At 27.3% G+C, this 21,791-nt stretch overlaps 3 protein-coding genes across 4 annotated transcripts; all 3 read left to right on the top strand.

Moving 5' to 3' along the window:
* On the top strand, nt 1–6,718 carry LOC100165827. Its single transcript, XM_001946906.4, has 5 exons — nt 1–339; nt 3,086–3,263; nt 3,381–3,472; nt 3,792–3,956; nt 5,848–6,718. The coding sequence occupies exons 1-5, from the start codon at nt 274–276 to the stop codon at nt 6,088–6,090; spliced, it is 744 nt and encodes a 247-aa protein (XP_001946941.2). The 5' UTR covers nt 1–273; the 3' UTR covers nt 6,091–6,718.
* Nucleotides 6,719–9,515: 2,797 nt separating this feature from the next.
* On the top strand, nt 9,516–14,284 carry LOC100575754. 2 transcript variants are annotated; one of them, XM_003240518.4, is made up of 5 exons: nt 9,516–9,853; nt 11,419–11,596; nt 11,715–11,806; nt 11,907–12,068; nt 13,911–14,284. In XM_003240518.4, the coding sequence occupies exons 1-5, from the start codon at nt 9,788–9,790 to the stop codon at nt 14,151–14,153; spliced, it is 741 nt and encodes a 246-aa protein (XP_003240566.1). In that variant the 5' UTR covers nt 9,516–9,787; the 3' UTR covers nt 14,154–14,284. The 2 variants fall into 2 exon arrangements, with proteins under 2 accessions (XP_003240566.1, XP_008184570.1); XM_008186348.3 differs by having other exon boundaries at nt 9,519–9,648.
* Nucleotides 14,285–14,959: 675 nt separating this feature from the next.
* LOC100575840 lies at nt 14,960–19,644 on the top strand. Its single transcript, XM_008186340.3, has 5 exons — nt 14,960–15,280; nt 16,074–16,281; nt 17,823–17,914; nt 18,655–18,777; nt 19,067–19,644. Exons 1-5 carry the CDS (start codon nt 15,212–15,214, stop codon nt 19,307–19,309), a joined length of 735 nt encoding a protein of 244 aa, XP_008184562.1. The 5' UTR covers nt 14,960–15,211; the 3' UTR covers nt 19,310–19,644.
* Nucleotides 19,645–21,791: the final 2,147 nt, after the last annotated feature.

The following is a 21,791-nucleotide window of genomic DNA, read 5'->3' on the forward strand; positions in this document are numbered from 1 at the left end:
TCAGTAGGACAGTGTATGACCACAATCAATTCTCTCGGGTATTTTTTTCATCATTATTATATTAGTTGTTTTCCAATCGTGTTGGTGCGTGTACCAGGTACTTAAGGTAACAAACAATTACAAATAAACGTGTAGTATGTTCCGCCTTTAACTTTTATGCCATATAATAATAATTTATAATTCTGTAAGATAAAAAAAATCTTAATGATTTACTAATTGTGTAAGTTCTTTTCCGTTAATAATCATTTTAAATTGTGGTATTCTATTAATATTATGAAGACTTGCTTCGGATGTTGTCCACTACATCATGGCGTCACTGCGATTGCCTTTCTAAACATTGTAAGAACTGAAAAACTTACTTATTTTAATTATTATTATTTAAACTTATTAATTTATTATGCACCTGTATAATGTGAATACATTTAATACATGCATTTTAATGTCATAAATGCTGGTATTATTTATTATTAACTGTTTTTATTAATGTTTATAAGAAACTGTACCTACTAGTATAAACAAAGAAGATATTATATTATTATATGATTTGTATGGAAATTAAAAATTAAAATATACCTTACGTATAACTTAAACCACAGGTTTTTTGATTATAAGTGTTGAAAGTTTTAATTAGCAGAATTTTAGCCAATATTTTGCGGCTTCAGTTTCCACAAAAATTAATTTAAATTATGATAACAAAACAGTAAAAATATAATTCTTTCAGAAATGTTTTTTTGAAATGACATCATATTATTTAAACAAAATTTTTCAAAAAAGTTTCAACTTTTGGAAACAACGAGTGTCAATAATCCTAAAAAAGGTGGGCAAGTGGGTATCGCTCTGCTGTATACAGTAGGTTACAAGTGGGTCACTGTAATGGATGGTGTTAAATATGAATTCAATGATATAATATCATTGTATAAGCAAAACGATTCTGAGCGAAAACGGTCAGTCAGCCTACGATATTACCCTAAGTATATTTGATGATATTATTGTGAACAAAGTAATTATTTATATATAACCTATTTACGTGGAACCTTGTTTTAAATTTTCAATCCTTAGCTATAAAAGATGAACATTTTAAACATTTTTACTACAAAATAATTATTAAATTAGGAGGTACACTAAAAACCAAAATCGATTTTCACGAACATCGATTTTGCGTAAAAATTCCCGTTTTTCCTTAATTTTTATTTCATTTTTCACGGCGCTTTTGAAAACTATTAGAACATTTTTATTTTTGACCCCCCAAAGTACCAACTAGATTCACTTCCCTTTTAGAAAAGATACTGTTGAAGAAAATGCAAGCATTTTTACTGTCCTAAAAGGTGATGACTGGCACAAAAAAATAAATAAAAAAAAACAAACATCATTGTAAAATCAATACATTCATCGTTTCACTTAGAATCTAAAATATCAAAGTTTTTTTACATAGGTATTACATAATATATTGTGCATCATATTATTGTTTAAATTTATGTTAAGTGGTAAAAAATTAATTTTAAAATAAATTTAAACATATCATTATTTGTTTCTAACAAAATAAATCTAAAACAATATAATAAGTATTATTGTGTCATACCTATTTCAGTGGGGACTCCAAAATGTTTAAATTGTATCATTGAATGCTGGTGCCTGTATAATATTTATATATTTTATATCAATGTGTCAGATGCCATACGTGTTAAATAGAGGATCATATTTTAACTTACCCATACTAAAATATAAATGTAGCTATTTTATAAAATTATTATGTAGGTATGACCTTTCCGAAATGATTCTACTTTGTTGTACAAATTATGTTATAGTTATCCATATAAAATCTAATAGCAAAATATGCAAAGGATTATTTAATAAAAAAATACCTTTAATTTTGCGTATCTAGATTTAATGATTGACCTATTAGTATTTAATCAATAAAATTTACTGTACTATGTACAAACACAAAGTATATATCAACAATATACCTGGTAATGAAATTGCTGACAAAATAGCCAAAAGGGCAACCAAAGAACCAACTCTTTTCTGGAATATAACAACACATTTGGATACAAAACACCTAATAAACACAAACCTTAATCAAACATGCCTTCAAGAATGGAGATCAGTTCGAAACAATAAGCTAAGAGAAATAAAATCTTCCACCCTCCCTTGGTTACCCGACACATCACTCCCTCGCAGACACCAAGTAATACTCACCAGACTTCGAATTGGCCACACTTTGCTTACTCACGAACATCTTATGAGCAAAAATGAACCACCTATATGCACCTCATGCAACACCGCGATGACTGTTAAACACCTTCTGACAGAATGCCTCCTCACACAAGATGCCAGAAAAAAATTTATGCTACCCAACAACCTATGTGAATTACTTGCTTCAAACACGGAGAGAACATTTTCTCTCCTGGAAATCCTCAAAGAAACGAACATGCTGAAAAAATTATAACACTACTAAATATATCACAAACAATGTATATTATCAAAAAACTTATTGCACCTACTATATTAATTGTCTTATATACATTCTGTTTTTTTTTTTTTTTTTTACATTCTCTTCTTCTTTGTATAATTATAATTAATCTGTAATTTGTATTTGTTTTTCTTTTTAAACGCCAATAACCCTGGTAGTTGAGGCGTATTTATAAATAAAAAAAAAAAAACAAAGTATATATATATATATATATATGCTGTACAAATTATGTTATAGTTATGCATAAAATAACAAATGGTATGCCTATTGCAATAGATTGAAAGGATTATTTAAGTTAAAAAAACCTTTAACTTTGCGTATAATAAAATATTTATACTAAAGTAACAAAATTCTATTGACCTATTAGTATTTAATCAATAAAATTTAATATTTTTTGTGAATAATAATTTCTGTCATAATGTTTGGGAATGAGATTTCAATGAGCTAAGTTATTATTTAAAAAGTAAAAACCGGGGAGATATTAATAATATACATAGGTATAACTTCACGTAAATTCAACAGTTACCTCGTTCGTTAAGTATGCAAATTTACGTATATATTTGTATTTATATATTATTTATTTTATAGTTACCAAATTCTTCATAATTGCTACAGGTTTGGAATATTGGGGAAGCATTAAAACACATTTATCGCCGTGTTGAAGAATATGAACGATATAAGTGGATTAACATTTCAAATAGCAATACTTCTGTTTCTCCCGATGACAACAGCACTGCAGAATATGATCCTCCTGACTACTGGTCAGATATCGAAAGAATACCTGTCATGAGCGGTAAGTGTTTAATGCCTGTCCAATAAAATATTTAATTTCAATTTTAATCCATGCTTTACACGTCATATTTAACAAAATATTGTCTTCTCGGCTCATTATTTTGCAAATTGGATTCAGAAATATACATGGATTACATATTCATAATGGCAGTCAGTTGGATCGTTTTGGAATTCATCTCGAATTGCTGTCTCAAGCAATCCACCTTTAAAGTAATATACATAATATTATTATAGTACAGCTGCAGTGGCGTCATTTCAGTTTTTATTGGACTAGGACAACTTTTCACTACTTTTCCGACTCAACATTTTTTTCACTCAGATTCTCGTAGTATAGTGCCATGATGGTTAAGGGGATGGGGGGAGAGGTTAGTGGTAAATGTGCTGACTTAAGGTTGATGTAAATACAAGACTGGGGCAAATGCCCCTGTTCCCCCCCCCCAAATGACGCCACTGAGTACCTGCCTCTGACAAATATTAAAACGTACAGTATAGTAAGTAATTATTTTGTGTTCACTCATTATTGTTGTAGCGTGCTCCTCAAAAAATCTACCTGTGGCTAGTAATTTATTACGCGAATTTGTTGTTTATGGTATTGCATTTGGTCCATTATACAATATTGATAACGAGACATTCAGTTCTTAAACATGAAGTATTTTCAATGAAGATGAAACGTCATTTTGGAAATTTGTTCACGGTATGTATAGTATATATCAACGAATTCATCCAATTGGTCATAATAATTCAGAGATTTTAATAATAACAATAAATTCAATATTATAATTTATAAGTATGAATACTAGTCAGACTATTAAAATTGAAAAAAAATGAATACGGATATTATTGTATTTTAATTTTTACATTTTCCAATTTTACTAAAGAAATTATTCATTTTTTTATACTGAAATAGGTATAAAAATAAAATTAAAATTTTCAAACTTTTGCACTAAGAAGGTACTTACACAATATTTATTTCTATTTTTTTTTAAAGCTGCAATCGAAAATCAACATCAATTTAATAATATTATAGAAATCCTGGGAAAACCACTCAATTGCAAAATTTTCCATCATAATAATATTTCGGTCACTATTATTAATAAATCCTTATGTTCAGATTTTCCGCTCTATCGACCTACGTAATTTTACAACCGGTCAGCAACGTCACCCATAGGGCGTCGTACAAATATCTGAGAGCTTTCACGTGAGCATATTCCGCATACAATGGCGGATTTAAGGGGGGTCTAGGGGTACTGGACCTCTCCAGACACTATAAATATGTCTGTTATATTATATACACTAGTATAATATAGGAATATAAGGTTATTTATATACCTATTTCAAATAAACTGAAATAATATATTGTTAAATATTTATTTTTAATTTTTTAACAAATTATACATTTATAAAAATAAAAATAATAGGTACCTATATTATTTTTAGAACCCCTCCCCCCAGAAAAATGTTGAAAATCTTCCACTGGACAAGCTCCTTCTCATAGCTCTTATCGCGACGCACGGCCCGTGAGCTCCAGCCAAGCCGCAGCGTCGACCATCCAAGTTGTCTTTTTCCAAAACTCGGGGCCATTGAACCTGCGGCACCCCGTGTCCGCACAATCTTCGATTTGGTAACCGCGTGGCTGGCGTCCGCGGCCGACCAGAGTTATGCTTTCGCGCACCGCCTCGTGTTATTATTATTGGTCGTGTTGACCGTTCGCACGCCGTCCGTGACCCGACTTAGACATTTCCGTCAAGCCGCTCAACGTCGTGTCGCCTTCATCGGTTTGTGCGTCCGTCCAGTGACGAGACATATTATTGTACAACCAGACATCATTGTCACCGACGACGCCGCCGTTATTATATTCATTCCCCCAACCATGGTGTATGTGCCAAAACAGTATTATTGTTATTTAATTATCATTATTGTTACTGTTTGAACTCGACCGAGGAGACGGCTTCTCTGGCCGCTTATTATTATCCGTAGGACATACTATTCGTATCAATATATTATCATAATATTATCATTTATCATTATTGCACTAGATACCTAAGTTTATTATTATTATTATTTCTCTCCCGTCACCCTACTAACATACCTACAACATCGTGAACACCAATTTGTTTGTACAATCGTAGTTCGACTAGTTCGGTCAAATTCTAGTAAAAAGTCGGCAACGCAACACCTTACATTAAAAGAACTTCCGATGTGTTAAAAATAAAATGGTTGAATGAAAAAAGCGAGTAAATAAATGTCGTATGATGTAAACATTAAATAACTACCTACCATCAATGTGTTATAACTTATAAAATAGGTACCTTCTATTCCGTGTTATAATAAATATAATATTATTGGTACATATGTATCTATAAATGTCTTAAAATCATTTTTAACACAATTTTAAACAAATCGATTGGTTTTCAGTTTAATTTTTTATTTAGTAATAAAAATTTTCCAGCACAGTGACAAATATATATTTTATCCCATTGAAATTAAATATTCATTTATTACAATATAAAATTATTTATTACTTTTGGCATGTGAATGTTAAATGCTAATTGATTAATGATTTTGTGTTATGATTATTGTTTTAGAATTTGATTTACATAGCTCTTATAAGTCTTGAAATCGCTATAATCCACTCGTACTATATTAATGAAAAAAAAAATATGCTGAATGACATCATACAACTCAAATGGAAATGCGTATCCCGAGGAAAAGTGGTATCTGAAGGTGTCGATTATTCTTCGTCGTCCGCTTTCAATGAAAGAACATCTGGCCAAACCCAAGAAAAATCTAGAATACCACCGTACATAACCACTATCATACAGAATTAACTATACTATCACGTTTTCAACATAACTCCATGCTCAACAATTAAAATAGACAAAAATACATATTATCATGTTGCATTTTAAAAAGAATTTATATTTATGGTTTTAAAAATTTGTTTATTTCATTACATTTTAAATGTAAATTTGTAATTGATATTATTCCATATTATTATATATCCTCAATTAAATACGATGATAGTATATAATAACTATCTAACTATATTAAATTAAGTACTCGAGTTTTGAGTCTATCCAACTATCCAAATATGTTTTTATTGACCTAATATTTAACCCAACCAAAAATTCTTATTCTTCTTAAGACATTATGTCAATATGTGAATTTTTATTAAGACAATTATAATTATAATATATCAAAAAATAATTTAAAACCATCGTATAGACGACAATATGTAATTACTAGATACTAGTTGATTTTACGGTTAAATTGTAAAAATCGCGTATTGTTTGTACTTGCATGCATTACGATTTATTAAAATATTAAATAAGTACCTATAAGCTATTGGATAGGGAGAATAAGTTAGGGGCATAGTCCCCCCCCCAGACATATTTTTTTATAAATATAAATATTATATATTAAATAACAAATAAACAAAATCTAAACTTCTTTTCACATTGTTGCTTTTTATATTAACCTAACTTATGTACAGTAGGCTACAAGTGGGTCAATGCATAACGGATTGTATTAAGCTTGAATTAAATGATATAATATCATTGTATAAGAAAAACAATTCTGAGCGGAGACGGTTTGTCAGTCTAGATATTTTATATTGTTATTATTTATTATAGACTGAAAGTTGAATTAATATTATAATATTAACATTTTTTATTCTTTATATGATGTTTAACAAATAATTAGAAATTGAAAGCCCATTTTTAGCGGTTTTTTTGTAATTTGTCAGTGGTTTTTCCCGTGACATTAAATAATTATTGAGAAAATCGAAAAATTACCTCTTTAAAGTTTTGATCCAATTTGCTAAAAGATAGGATACTATATGTTGAAATCAAAGCACTAGTTCTGGTAGAAAATGTGTATACAAGATAAAAAAAAAAAAATTAACACCATTGTAAAACTACTAGCTTCCTCGCTCCGCTTAGAATCTAAAATTAGATACTGAAAATGTCCGTAAACAGCTCAAAACAAATTTGAAAATGTTATCGTGTATAGAAAATGCATATAAACAACCAGTGAAAATTGCATTTATCTACAGTAATTTTTTACTGATAAAAATTACTGTTTTTCCTTAATTTTTATTTTGTTTTTCCCTGCGCTTTTGAAAGCTATTGAGAAATAGGAATTTTAAATTTTGCCCTGCTGAATGAACCAATGCAACGAGATTCACTTTTCCATCGAACAAGATATACTATTGAAGAAAATCGAAGCAGTTTTACTGTCCCAAACAGTGATCACAGACACAAAAATATAAAATAAAAAACATACATCATTGTAAAATACATTCATCACTCGGCTCAGAATATAAAAGGGCTGTACGATAAAAAAATTAGACTGCATAAATGTTGGCATTGCATTATTGCAATATTGCATTATTTATTATATATTAGAATTTGGGACATTATGTTATTACTACAATTATTTTTATTATGTACCTATTTATATAATTTTTAATGTAGAATTATTATTGATATAATTATTATTATTTAATTGTTCTGTAATTGTATTGTGGTTATTATTGCATTGTTGACGACAACGAGATAAATTAATGCAGGCGCGGTTCTAGGACTACATTTTCGTATGGGTAACAGTAGATTTATAATTAGGTTTTAACTGTGAATACAGAATAACATTCCTCATTTCCTCCCCCTTCCCCATTAAGGGGCACCAGAAATTTTGGTATGGGCAGCTGCCCACCCTGCCCATACGCTAGAACCGCCACTGAATTAATGTCGTAATTGATTTGTTTTATTATTACTGAATAAGTGTCAATTGTTATTATTTTACTTGCCATATTTAACGAAGTGGTCATCCCCATAATAATAAACATATTTTTAAAAAAAAAACCAGTGACTAATTTTAATAAAATGTATCGAGTATTTAGTATCGAGTATCTATAGTATCGCGATACTCTAAAGCCAAGTATCTAGTATCTCGTATCGTGATACTCTAAAGCAAAGTATCTTGAATCTAGTATCTCGATACTGCTTTTTGAGTATCTTACCCAACCTTGGTTGGCAACTCTATTATAAAACCTAAATGAAGCCAGTTTTTTGTTTTGGAAACAACTTGTAGGACTATTGTTTTGAGTTTATAAATCACATAATTATTGTTTGATTGCTAATGAAAACTATACCTATACAGTTGGGTAAATTTTATGGCAATTACACCGGTTCAAATTATGCCTCCTAATATAATAAAATTAATAATAGGTAGGTATGACCATATTTTAGTCTTTAGACAATAAAGGCTAATGTTGCATGAAAAATGAATTAATTTAATGGACCAATATCATGGGTCACTAAATTATGTTTAAGGACCATTTTTACCATTAGCTCACTATTGATTCAATAAATGTTTAGTGATTGTTTATACAACCCAGCACTAGTGTATATTATTATTATTATATTATTATATTATCGCTTTACCGCTTTTAAACAACAAACATTGAAATAAATTAAAATCAACAAATTATATTTTAGACAATGATTCTGAAAAAAAAATTAAGCAAATTAATATTATTTTAATTAGGTAATAATATTTTGTTTAAAATTTGTAACACTTTGTTGTATGTTATAATCATTATAACGTCAATAATGTTTTATCTTTGTGTATTTTCATTCAAAATAATATGTAAGCTTATAATAATATAGTTAAAGCGTTTCCTTTGATAACCTAAATTATGTACAATAGTATTGTGTACTTTGTACAGCTAGGCGTTGTAAAAGTAAAACTCAATGTAACAGGACTCGTTTAGATCAGAGATGCTCAAACTTTTTTTTGCGCATACCACTCATATGGTATGATATGGACCATGTACCATAAATTACTAAAAATAGAACTCTTCGATATTTCGATACATTTTTAAAAAATATAATGTTTAAAAATAATAATTTAGGTACATTTTTAATAGTGTATATTTTAGTACCTATTTCCACAAAATATAAAATAATATTAGATCTGTTACAAAACTTCAGTAAAAATATTAATTTATTATTTTGCAAACTACCCCGCCCGCGCCACACGGTATTCCGCGTACCAACATGTAGCCTTCTGCGTACCACCAAACACCAGTGGTACGCATACCACAGTTTGAGAACCGCTGATTTGTTTAGATCATAAGCTAACATAACCATCACTTATCATGTTTTGTATTTATAGCTGTGCAATACATTATCAGCTCTTTTAAACCGCCATGTCTACACAATATATATATATTTTATAATATTTTTATCACAAACGAATTTGCAGTACGACAGTGACAATCAATTCTCTCGGTTTTTTTTTTCATCAATATTAAATTAGTTGTTTTCCAATCGTGTTGGTGCGTGTACCTAAGGCAACAAATAATTACAAATAACACACGTGTAGTATAGGTACCGCCTTTAACTTTTATGCTATATAATAATAATCTATAATTCTATAAGATAAAAAAATCTTAATGATTTGCTAATTTGTAAGATCTTTCCCGTTAATAATCATTTTAAGTTGTAGTTTTCTATAAATATTATGAAAACTTGCTTCGGATGTTGTCCACTACACCATGGCGTCAGTACGATTGCCATTATAAACATTGTAAGAACTTTAAGACCTATAATTAATTTGTTATGCGCCTGTAAAATGTGAACACATTTAATACATGTATTTTAATAATATAAATAATGGTATTAGTTATTATTTACTGTCACTCATTAGTTAAAATTCTTATATTGATAATGATTCTAATCGCATTTTATATTAGGTACTGTATTATATCACATTTTTATTTTTCATGTTTTTACTTTATATTTATTTTGTTATAGTCTATAGGTACCTACCAATATTATTATCAAATTTTTAAAGGTTATCTAGTCTATAATTAATGTTTATAAGAATTTTATTAATATAATCAAAAATATATATTACTAGCTGATCCAATGCACTTCGTTGCTTGTTAAATGCATCAACTCTGTATGACTCAAACTTTGTTCAACTTGTTATTTAATATTCGGTGTATGATGTTCAAAATTTATCTTAACTTTTCCGTTGCCCGAAATAAAAATTCTGATTCGCAGCAGTATATTATCAGGTAGGCAATTTACCTGCGGTAGATCACGAACCCCGTGCTGTTTGTACGTAAATATATGATTTAATTCTAATCTCTAAAGTATCAAAGTTATAGGTACCATTTTGTCGTATTCCACCTATGGTGGATTAATATAATCAATTAATACAAAATCCTAACCTATCTGTACTAATATCAGACGAATAAAAAAAACAAATTTAACTATTTTTAAATTAGCCTGTCTTCTTCTCAGAGGTCTAATCTACACACAAACATTAATATTTGTCTATATATATATATACCTATATATACCTATATATACCAGATACCTATATATACCTATATATTATATATATATATAGACTAAAAATAATACAAATCAACAAACATGCCCGATTAACCAATAGCAACCAATATAATATAATACACTGTTGCGCCACTGTTGTATTTTTTACATCCAGATTTCGTACTTTTACGGTAGATTTTCCTAAAATTTTCTTTCGTAAAAACCTTCTCCTGACAATTACGAACATCTAAAAAAAAATTTGAGCCAAATCGGACCAGCCGTTCTCGATTGATTAGGTAACGTACATTTTTCACGCTCCATTTTTATATATAATATATAGATTATATTACTATTCAGGAAAAATTAAATAACAATTTATATAACATGACTTAAACCACAGGTTGAATAGTATTTATTTTCAAACATTCGTATGTATCACACAATCCATTTAAGTGAATACACTTACATTACTAATAACAATTTTAATTGTTTTGAAAATATTTTTTTTACATAACTAAGTCATTTAAAAAGTTTATCGTAATTAATTATTAAAAAATATTAAAAATAATATTTTTGATGAATTATAATTTCTGTCATAAGGCTTGGGAAAAATATTTCAACGAGCTAAGTTTTTATTTAAAAACCAGGGAGATATTAATAATATGCATATATATATAGGTATAACTTCACGTAAATTCAACAGTTAGGTTAGGTTAGGTACTTAATCTGTTAAGTATAAACATTTCCGTATACATTTTTATTTATATAGAATTTATTTTATAGTAACCAAATTCTTCATTACTATTACAGTTTTGGAATATTATAGAAGCGTTTAAACACTTTCATCACCGTATTGAAAAGTATGAACGATTTAAATGGATTAATATTTCAAATAGCAATACTTCGGTTTCTCTCGATGACAATAGCACTTCAGAAAGTGAGCTTCCTGACTACTGGTCGGATATCAAAAGAGTACCTGTCATGAGCGGTAAGTGTTTAATACCTGTCCAATAACATATTTAATTTCAATTTTAATCCATGCTTTACACGTCATATTTTAACAAAATATTGTCTTCTCGGCTAACTTTATTGCAAACTGGATTCAGGAATATACATGGATTACATATTCATAATGGCAGTCAGTTGGATCGTTTTGGAATTCATCTCGAATTGTTGTCTCAAGCAATCCACCTTCAAAGTAATACACATAATATTATTATAGTACCTACCAAACATACAATATAATATTAAAACGTACAATATAGTAATTCTTTCGTGTTCGCTCATTATTTTTGTAGCGTGCTCCTCAAAAAATCTACCAGTGGCTAGTAATTTATTACGCGAATTTGTTGTTTATGGTATTGAATTTGGTCCATTATACAATATCGATGATGAGACATTCAATTCTAGTATATACATTTTCTATAATGATAGAACAAAATTTTGGACATTTTTTCATGGTATGTATAGGTGTTGGTATATATATATAGGTAGATATATGTATGGTATGTATAGGTATTTGAGGTATTTCAACAAATTGTTCAAATTGGTCATAATAATCAGAGACTTCAATAATAACAATAAAATCAACGTTATAAGTATGAATCCTAGTCTGTATTAAAATTGAAAATAGTTGATATACGGATATTATTGTAATTAGAGGCCTCGATTGAAAATGTGAATTAATACGTACGTGAACACAAAGTCCGTGTGCATGTGAAAAAAAAATATTATATTCACGTATGTCGTATACTTAATACACGTTAATTTAATATCCGTGTTCGCGTATTTTAAAGTTATTCACGTATTCGCGTATTCATGTATTCACGGATATTTGTGCATTTATAGGTATATTATAATATTGTATGTGGCTTGGTGTGGCGCAATGCATGCACTCAACTGCGAAAACGCAAAAATTCAATGTTTTCGGCCTAAGTTTTTAACCTTCTGTATATAGGTTGAAGTAGTAGGGTAGTGGTGTACCTATAAGTGTATTACTAATAGTAAAATAAATTTCTTTAATAGCAAAAATATCAAAAATATGTTGACACTTATAAGTAATATACTATATAGTAATATAGGATGACACACCGTTTTTGCTTTGAATCGTTGTTCGTATGTACCTAGATCTTCCCAAGGTTCATTTTTCTCTTATATATTAGTAATACACGTTTTGTCTATTTTTGATATGTGTTTTCAATAATTACTAGTCATTATTTGTATTTTTATTATTTGCTATTTTTCTTTATCGTGATTATTAATTCCACTAGCCATAAACAATTTGGCTAGCGTGAACATATTATGTTCACCATAATACCAAAATGTGGTTCATTATATTATGTGATATCATTTTTCGGTTGGTTATTTACAATTTGTTATCATAAACATTTTCGTCTTTTTTCAATTAAAAAGTGACAATTCAAAATTGTGTTCTGTTCAAATTTAATTTAACATAAAATAACTGATTCATAACATTGTCTTATAGTTTAAATAAAAAGTACAATACAAATGACTTGAAAATATTATTTGATACTATCATTATTTAAATATTTATTATTACCTATAATATGGGAATTGTCAGGCAAAACGTAACTTCTTATTTTGTAACCATTTTTTTCATCCCCCTCCATTGAAATATCCTGAGAACGCCTCTAATTGTGTGTTATAAACTTATAATAAATATAATATTATAGGTAAATATCTACAATTGTCTCAAAAAGCAGACAGGTTAATTTTAAATAAGTTCTATTCGATACATTTTTGAAATGTTTTAAAAGGTGGGTAATTTTTTTTTCATATAATATAAGGAAATGTATGTATGCATAATATTGTAAATTTTTAGGTGGAAAATCACTAAACATTTAGTATAATAAATACCATTGCATTGTAATCGGTGTAAATTTAAACAAATTTATGAATCATGTGCAGCAATTTATACTTAATGATAATATTATGATTTTAGTATATTTAAATTAACTACACAACTATTATTATAAAAATAATATTTGTGTAATGGTATCATAATAGTATAACCATTACACAATTTTTGTACCATATATTAGGTAGGTACCAGTACTATCATATAAATTCATAATCAATTACTCTTTTTTTAAATATGCAGACGCTGTTATGCCAATTAGTGCTAAAATATGCCCTGAAAAAAATATTTAGCATAGTGACGAATATATATAATCTACCCCATTGAAACTCTACAAATTACAAATTACAATATAAAATGATTTATTACTTTTACTTATGTATGTTAAATGTCAATTAATTTTGTGTTATGATTATTGTTTTAGAAACTGATATACATAGCTATTATAAGTTTTGAGATCGCTATAATCCACTCGTACTATATTAATGAAAAAAAAAATATGCTGAATGACATCATACAACTCAAATGGAAATACGTATCACGAGGAGAAGTGGTATCCAAAGGTGTCGATTATTCTTCATCGTCAGCTTTCAATGAAAGAACATCTGGCCAAACCCAAGAAGGATCTAGAATACCGCCTTACATAACCAATATCAAACAGAATTAACTATGCTATTACATTCTCAACATAATTCCACGATCAACAATTAAAATTGACAAAAATGCACATTATCATGTTGCATTTTAATAAGAATTTATATTTAGGTATATTATTAAAGGTACTGTCAAAATTACATATTAATAATTTATTTAATTATATTACTATAAAGAGTCTTTGCTGTATCTAATTCAAAAATGAATAACTGAATACACTTGAAATGTTCACTAAATATTTATATTATACATAATACATATAATTTTTTTAATATATTGGCTCTGTTTGTGCATACATTTTAAATGTTCAACTTTTATGATTTTTTTTTCTTTAGGTGAGTATGATAATACTTTTGTTAGTATGTAAAAAAGCTTTTCGTCTTAATACAAAAGTCTTCGTGATTATTTATTAAGGCAGTTAAAAAATAATAAATTTACATTGTCACCTTTTCTTTTAAAAGCATTCAGATTTTTACAATATTCGTCATAATAATAATGCCACGAAATTGTACAGATTATTTTTTACTAAATAATGCATATAGGTTTTAATTTTAGCAGCTTTTACTTGAATAATTAATACAAGTTTCTTCACATGTTTCTTTTTTTAATATATTAATATTTAACTCATGATAAATAATTAATTGTAGTTATGTAATACAATATAATATTGGTACTAATATTGCACCTACTACAACCGATGTTTTTTATCTCCATAATTCACATCAAGACTAAGGTACAAAATGCATGTTAACATAGTACTGATTCAATAAATGAATATTTTATTTATTTTAAAAACATTGATATCGTACAATAATAAATTAAACTATAGTGTCTAGTGGCCAGTCGGTAGGTGTAGGTCGTTGGATTATCATCATAGATATAAGAAATAAAAACAAAATAAAATAACAATATTATTTCTTTAATTTTTGTAACGATTGTAAATTTATAGTGAACAATTACATTTAAAAAATAATCAATCCACAATCAATCCACCATAGTTCTATAAACTATGTATTAATTCTTACACTTCGTTTCAAATATTTAATTATATATTATTACACGTTGATAATCATGCCAAAATCGTGTTTTGGGTGTTGTTCTATTCGTCATGGCGTTAGTTGTATTTACATTTTTAACATAGTAAGTAATATACATTTTAATAAACAATATTATAAGCTAATATTACAAAATATTTGTACCTACAATAAGTACATACTACACTACTGTACCTATAAATACCTACATACTACACGATTATTTTTCATTTATTTTCTTTACTCGTTTAAATCTTATTTAGTATAGTTTTGATGTATAATAAGTAATAACAATTATTAATACATTATGACGTATATGAAACCAGTTGAATTAGAATTCCACATTAGCCATTAGGGGAAAAATTGTAGTACTATGAGTACTAAGTAGGTTCTTAATACTTCTTATACTGAATAGGACGTGATAAGAAAAAAATGATACAGCATTTAAATACAATATGCAGTGTATATTTCAGAACCTTGGTTATTTAATTGAAATTAAAAACTAATTCGGAATTTATACTTTTAAAACCATTTTTATATTTTATTTGATAATAGATGAGAAAACAATAATATAATGAAAATTGTTCGGAATAATGAAGAAATTAATTTATAGTGTATATAATAATCATTGATTTAATGTATATTAGTGCAATATATAATAGAACAATACATTCTACCTATTTATTAAGATTTGTAAAGACATATGTAATACCATGTATCTTTATTAAAATAGTATTTGTCTGCCATCACTTATTTATAGTAAACGCTTTAGTGTAATGGTTTTACCTATAAGTACCTACTCATAATTAAGACTTAGAGATAATATGGTTTTACATAAGTACGATGTATATTATTGTACAAAATATTATTTATACTGTGTTGTTTTATATATTTTTTAGTTTATGACCACATCCATAATAATGAACGATTTCTTATACCGCTTGTCAAACTATTATCAATATTATCAGCATGCCAGCTCTGAAAATTCTACATCACTAACATTCACTACTGATAATTATTTTGATGAACACATTAATTTAACATTACATTACAATTCTACGGTCAAAGACTCTTTTCCTAAAATAAAATGGACGCCTCTCCTGAGTGTTAAGTATTTTTTAATTTTATTAATAATTGTTGCCATACAAATACCTACTATAATTATTATATTTGCATAAGTTTGACAAAAACCCTATCCTTTTGTTTTACATGAAATTATAAATTATTATAAGCAGTCTGTAAATTTAATAATTTTGTGAATTGATGAATTTCATTAAAAGTTCAAAATAAATGAGATATTAATTATTTGATTCACAACAAATTCTATTTTGCATATTTTAGACGTCAATGCGTGTAATTGTCATTTTTTGATGTTATTGTTACATATTTAAGAAAAATTATGAATTTGGTAAAATTGAAATTTTTATAATACATAAATGCTGATATTTTAAAATGTAAATAAAAATATTAAATTTATCTTGCATAAATTACAATTACAATTTATTTTCATTATTTTCCATCCACTCAAATTTACGAAAATATAAACATGTACGATTTCAATATTTTGTGCACTATATTCATTCATTTCTGACATTCATTTCCAAGTCATATACAAGGTGATTTACCAAGCATACACACCCACACTTTTTCCTTTATCATAAATTTTTTCAAATTCTTATTTTTTGACTTTTTAAACATACATTAAGACCATATTTTCAAATTTTTAAGTTTTTTAGTGCTACTTAAGGAGTGTCCTGAGCAGATACAAACTTCTGTTTTTAAAATGAAATCCCTACTTTTCTACCGTAAATTATTTAGTGGATAATATTTATGAACATTTTGAGTTAGGATGCATCAGGATCAAAATTCGTACGAGTATAGTTTTTGAATTATTTAATTTTATATACTAAGGATATAGGTCCATAATAATGGGTTGTAAAATAAGGGGGCTATGGTGATTTTAAAATTTTAGTGATTATTGATTAATATTAATCTATCAATATTAAATATTTGTAAAAATAGCCACAGTATAATAAATACTAGATCAAACATTACATCTATTTATATTTGTATAAATGGTACATTAAAATTTTCAAAAAAAAGATCCACTAAATAATTTACAGTAACAAAGGAAGGTTCTCATTTGAAAAACAGAAATTTGAATCGCCACAGAGTAGTCGTCAACAGCACAAACAATTCAAGAATTTCAAAATATAGTTGGAGTATAATTAAAATTCCCAAAACTTAGAATTTTAATAAATTTATTATTAAAGGAAAAATGTCCGTCTGTATATATAATTAAAAATATTTTGTTTTAAATTTTTTTTGCACATTTTCGCGTGTTTTAAATTTTAGTGTATATTTGTTATGCGATAATCCATCAATATTTTTTTTTACATTCAATTCATAGCCCTACTTATTATCATTTGATTTAACTTTACCCTGCAATTATGGTACAACGTTCAACAAATCAATCGATCGACGATAATTACGAAGTATACCGGTAAATTGAAATATTACTATTTGCACTTAAAATCGTGCCACAAGTGTCAACAGATATTATCTTAATTGATGATTAAATGTTTAAAGATATAAAATATTTATATTTATTATTTATATTTATTTTATGATGTTTTGAATGATTATAGAAATTTTTATGGATTACATATTTATCATAAAATTGGCATGGGGTGTGATGGAATTCTATTTAAACATTAGCCTGAAACAATCAACATACACTGTAAGTATCAATCAATATTTCAATATATTGGTAATAATTAATGAATAATTATAATTGTCTACATTGTGCATAATATGATAATAACCGAAGAATATTACAATCAATAAGACATAATATATAATAGCACCTAAAATGATTATTCGAAAAATCCATAAAACGCAAATTAACGTTTTGTTCGTAAAATATATCATCATACTTAATTTTTGTTTTGTATTATTTATATTATTTTTTGAATAGAAAATTTGAAAACTTATAAAAATATAATCCACGATTCATGTATTTATAAATGCCGATAATCAGGATAAACAAAATGTTTCGAAAATTGCATATAAGCCAGATTGCTAACAAAATACTAATGGAACTTTGTGGCGTATTTAGGAATCTTTCATGGAGGGTGTCCAGCTAATTTTACAAACATATTTAAGAGGGGGGCTCCTCTATAAAATATAATTATATATATATTTATATATTATATGTTTAGATACCAACGTATTTCTGTGGCCAATGGGGAGGTCCGAACCCCATGGACCCCCCTGTAAATACACCACTTTTATATAAAAAATTGAAAAAATTGAAATACCTATTGTGAAATTGGCATCATCATTTTTTAGTAAAATAATATGTATAAAAAATATAGTTGTAACTCAAATAATAATATCCTTAAAGATTTGAAATTATAGTCCTTAATAATTTAAAATTGTAAAATTTAATCTCTAATTATCATTAAATTGTTTTCCCAGGTTTCTCCAGAAAAGATTTATGCTTGGTTGGTGATTTATTATTTTAACTTATGCTCAGGAATAATTTTTCTATTCATCATCAACTTGACTGTATCGTATATTGGAGAGTTCGAATATTTTATGGTTTGTACAATATTTATCGTTATGATTTTAATATATATTTTATCAGGAAAAAAATTATTACCTAGAATCGTGAATGTTATATTTAGAAATATTTCCTTCGTTTACAGATCATTATAAGTATGTTGTAGGTACTTATCTCCAAAACACTCATTGTCAATAAAATATGTTTAAAATGTATTAACTTTAATTTCCATTATGTGTGTATACTGTAAACAACGTACATCTACACATTATTAGATAGTAAATAGTAAATACATATAATATAGGTATATCTCCTTTTGTATTTCAGTGTCTCCTCCAAATAATAATTATTATGGTAGAAATCTACATTGTGCAATCGTATTACAAACAACAGAAGTTGGCTGCCATCAGTGATTTCGTTTACTTAAAATGGAAATATATACCAAAGTCTCAATCAGATGAAAATAGATCGGCGGTGAAAATAATACCAGAAAATCCGCTTGATCAAACAGATGACCAATCCGGTTACATCCCGATATTTGTGAGAGACTTGCGCCGCGCAAATTCTTAAAATTTTACAATCAAAATATATAGGGTGGCATTTCGTAACAGTCGCCTGACGATTCGCGATGTAGAGCATACTAGCTGGTATAGGCGTCTTGTGCGCATGCTCTACACGTCATACAGAGGTAGTATTATTTAAGCCCGAAAATTGGGATCGCATAAAGAAAATTGTATGTGCCTACATAATAATATATTATTATTTATATAGTTACATTATACTTATACCTATACAATATTTGCTTTTAAATTATATTATAATAAAATCGGTAATTTTTTAATTTTTCAATACGTAAATAATTGTTAAATGTACAATAAAATAAACTACCTACATACATGTGAAAAGTGGTAATGTGTTCTAATTTCATACATAATATAGTGATGGCAAAAGCGATAATAAGCCCTACATTCATCTCGCAATTACTCGTGTAAGTCACGCCACATGTGATTATCAACAAAATGTCGAAACCAATCGTAGACAATTATATAGATATTGGTTGTTTGATTTGGAATCGAACAACTTTATGTATATGCGTTTTTTAGTTTTTTATTCATGCAAACATTAGATGTTAAAACCACTATATAAAATATTAATTCAATTCAACTGAATTTAATTTAATGACACAGTACAGAGTAAGTACGGATAATATTAATATAACAAAAGAAAAACCATACCTATTTAATACATTACATAGTGTGAAACTGTGAACATATAACATTATAATAACGAAAACAAATATGTACCTAAGTACATTGGAAAAGAAAACGAGTTGTCAACATTTAATACAGATTGACATAGATACATACAACGATGTAGTGGTACATTTAATTATTAATTAATAAATTGCAGGCACAGAAATCGCATTAATTTAAAATTAAATTTTTTTTGTAAAATTTGTATTTTTTAATACTCACATTTCCATATAAAATAACTTAATATAATAGTAATAAAGTTATTTTCTATACTATTTATCATAATATTATGTCAAAGTTGAAAAAAAAGTATAGCCCACATGGTTAAACAGGTTGCCAACCCTTCATTTAAACCATAATTTTTTAGAAGGTAAAAAGCTATAAAGAAACTATAGTGTGTGTACAAGTGTCGAAAAAAACAGGCGAGAACTTTAAAAGTGATTTTGTAAAGTAGACACTAGACAGTAGGTCGTAGGTGAATCAATTCGCCAATGATGTACCAAATATAGTTTAATCAAAAAGTAAAGGTTATAGTCGTTGAAGTTGTGTTATTGCAATTTTCATACAATTATTTGGGCTTACGTATGAAATTGATTAACTAATATTTCCAACTCACTTTTAAACATAATAATTTTTTTATATTATAAAAACAAAAAAGTTAAATCGATGGAAATGAAGTGTTTTTTACGAGAAAAGGGCTCACATAGGGATTTACGGTCTCACGACAAACGAATATTTTTTGTGTACTGCCAATGCTGCTGTTTCTTTGTGAGGTTGTCAGTGAAGGTTACATAAAATAAAATAGTTATTAAAGTATTGTACATAATAATTGTAGACCTGTATCTTATATTTGTTAAAAACCACCCAAAATACTGTGGAAAATTGTGTGTAGTTATAGTGTACTTACCATTTTAACAGAGTTTAAAACAAGGCAAATCCAATGTTGTTGTTTTATTTAATAAATTTAAAAAACACGGGAAACGCCGCACTTGTAGGATCAGCTACCTATATAATTAATAAACATAATATGTACCTATCTAATATTTAAATCAAAGGCATAAAATGAATGACCTAATAAAATTATGAAAATCTACAGATTTTGACCGATTTTCATAAAATGTTGGTTGATATAGAATCAGCAACATTTATAGTTCATAGGCTACATTTTATTACTTTATTTTTAATTTTTACCACAATATAAATTGTATGTCATAAATTGTTGAATAATTTAGTAATTGACTAAGAAAAAAATATACTTTTTTGTTTATATACCTACTGCAGTTGCCATTGATCACAGCAAATAAAATAGTAATTATGAATAATGATTAATGAACGCATATAATTTTTAATTTGTATTTCATATAAATTGGTCAAAACAACCCAAATAATTACTGCGGTGTTAAAAATCCGTGCAGCTTACAAAGCTGCTTACATAATATTTTAACGCAGTTAAAACAAGAGTTAAATTCACGGTCATTTAATTTGTCACGGACAACGCCCTGCTGCAGGATTATGCAACTGGTATATATTTAATATTGAAAATAAAAATAATCTAATCAAATTTTGCTTAAAACAATGCGTTTTAAATATTATGACGTGTATTCGTGTATGAAGATAATATAAAAACCAATTGATATTATACAAATTATTGTACACGTCATTTATTTACGCATTTAAATATTGACTTATGTAAAGTTATGTCTATGGCTGGGAATGTAATGACCAATAAAACCATAAACAATGCTCTTAAATAAAAAATTTTATGCCCTAAAAATTCTAAATAATGCACTAAAAAAATG

This window comes from Acyrthosiphon pisum, chromosome A1 (assembly GCF_005508785.2).
Source record: "Acyrthosiphon pisum isolate AL4f chromosome A1, pea_aphid_22Mar2018_4r6ur, whole genome shotgun sequence".
In the NCBI taxonomy this organism is placed as follows: Eukaryota; Metazoa; Arthropoda; class Insecta; order Hemiptera; family Aphididae; genus Acyrthosiphon; species Acyrthosiphon pisum.

Coding starts and splice junctions, on each gene's coding strand:
- LOC100575840 (XM_008186340.3), top strand. CDS start 15,212: ATGCCAAAATCGTGTTTTGGGTGTTGTTCTATTCGTCATGGCGTTAGT. Junction 16,282..17,822: donor ATGGACGCCTCTCCTGAGTG/TTAAGTATTTTT, acceptor GAATGATTATAG/AAATTTTTATGGATTACATA. Junction 18,778..19,066: donor GAGAGTTCGAATATTTTATG/GTTTGTACAATA, acceptor TTTGTATTTCAG/TGTCTCCTCCAAATAATAAT.
- LOC100165827 (XM_001946906.4), top strand. CDS start 274: ATGAAGACTTGCTTCGGATGTTGTCCACTACATCATGGCGTCACTGCG. Junction 340..3,085: donor CGATTGCCTTTCTAAACATT/GTAAGAACTGAA, acceptor TAATTGCTACAG/GTTTGGAATATTGGGGAAGC. Junction 3,264..3,380: donor AAGAATACCTGTCATGAGCG/GTAAGTGTTTAA, acceptor AATTGGATTCAG/AAATATACATGGATTACATA.
- LOC100575754 (XM_003240518.4), top strand. CDS start 9,788: ATGAAAACTTGCTTCGGATGTTGTCCACTACACCATGGCGTCAGTACG. Junction 9,854..11,418: donor CGATTGCCATTATAAACATT/GTAAGAACTTTA, acceptor TTACTATTACAG/TTTTGGAATATTATAGAAGC. Junction 11,597..11,714: donor AAGAGTACCTGTCATGAGCG/GTAAGTGTTTAA, acceptor AACTGGATTCAG/GAATATACATGGATTACATA.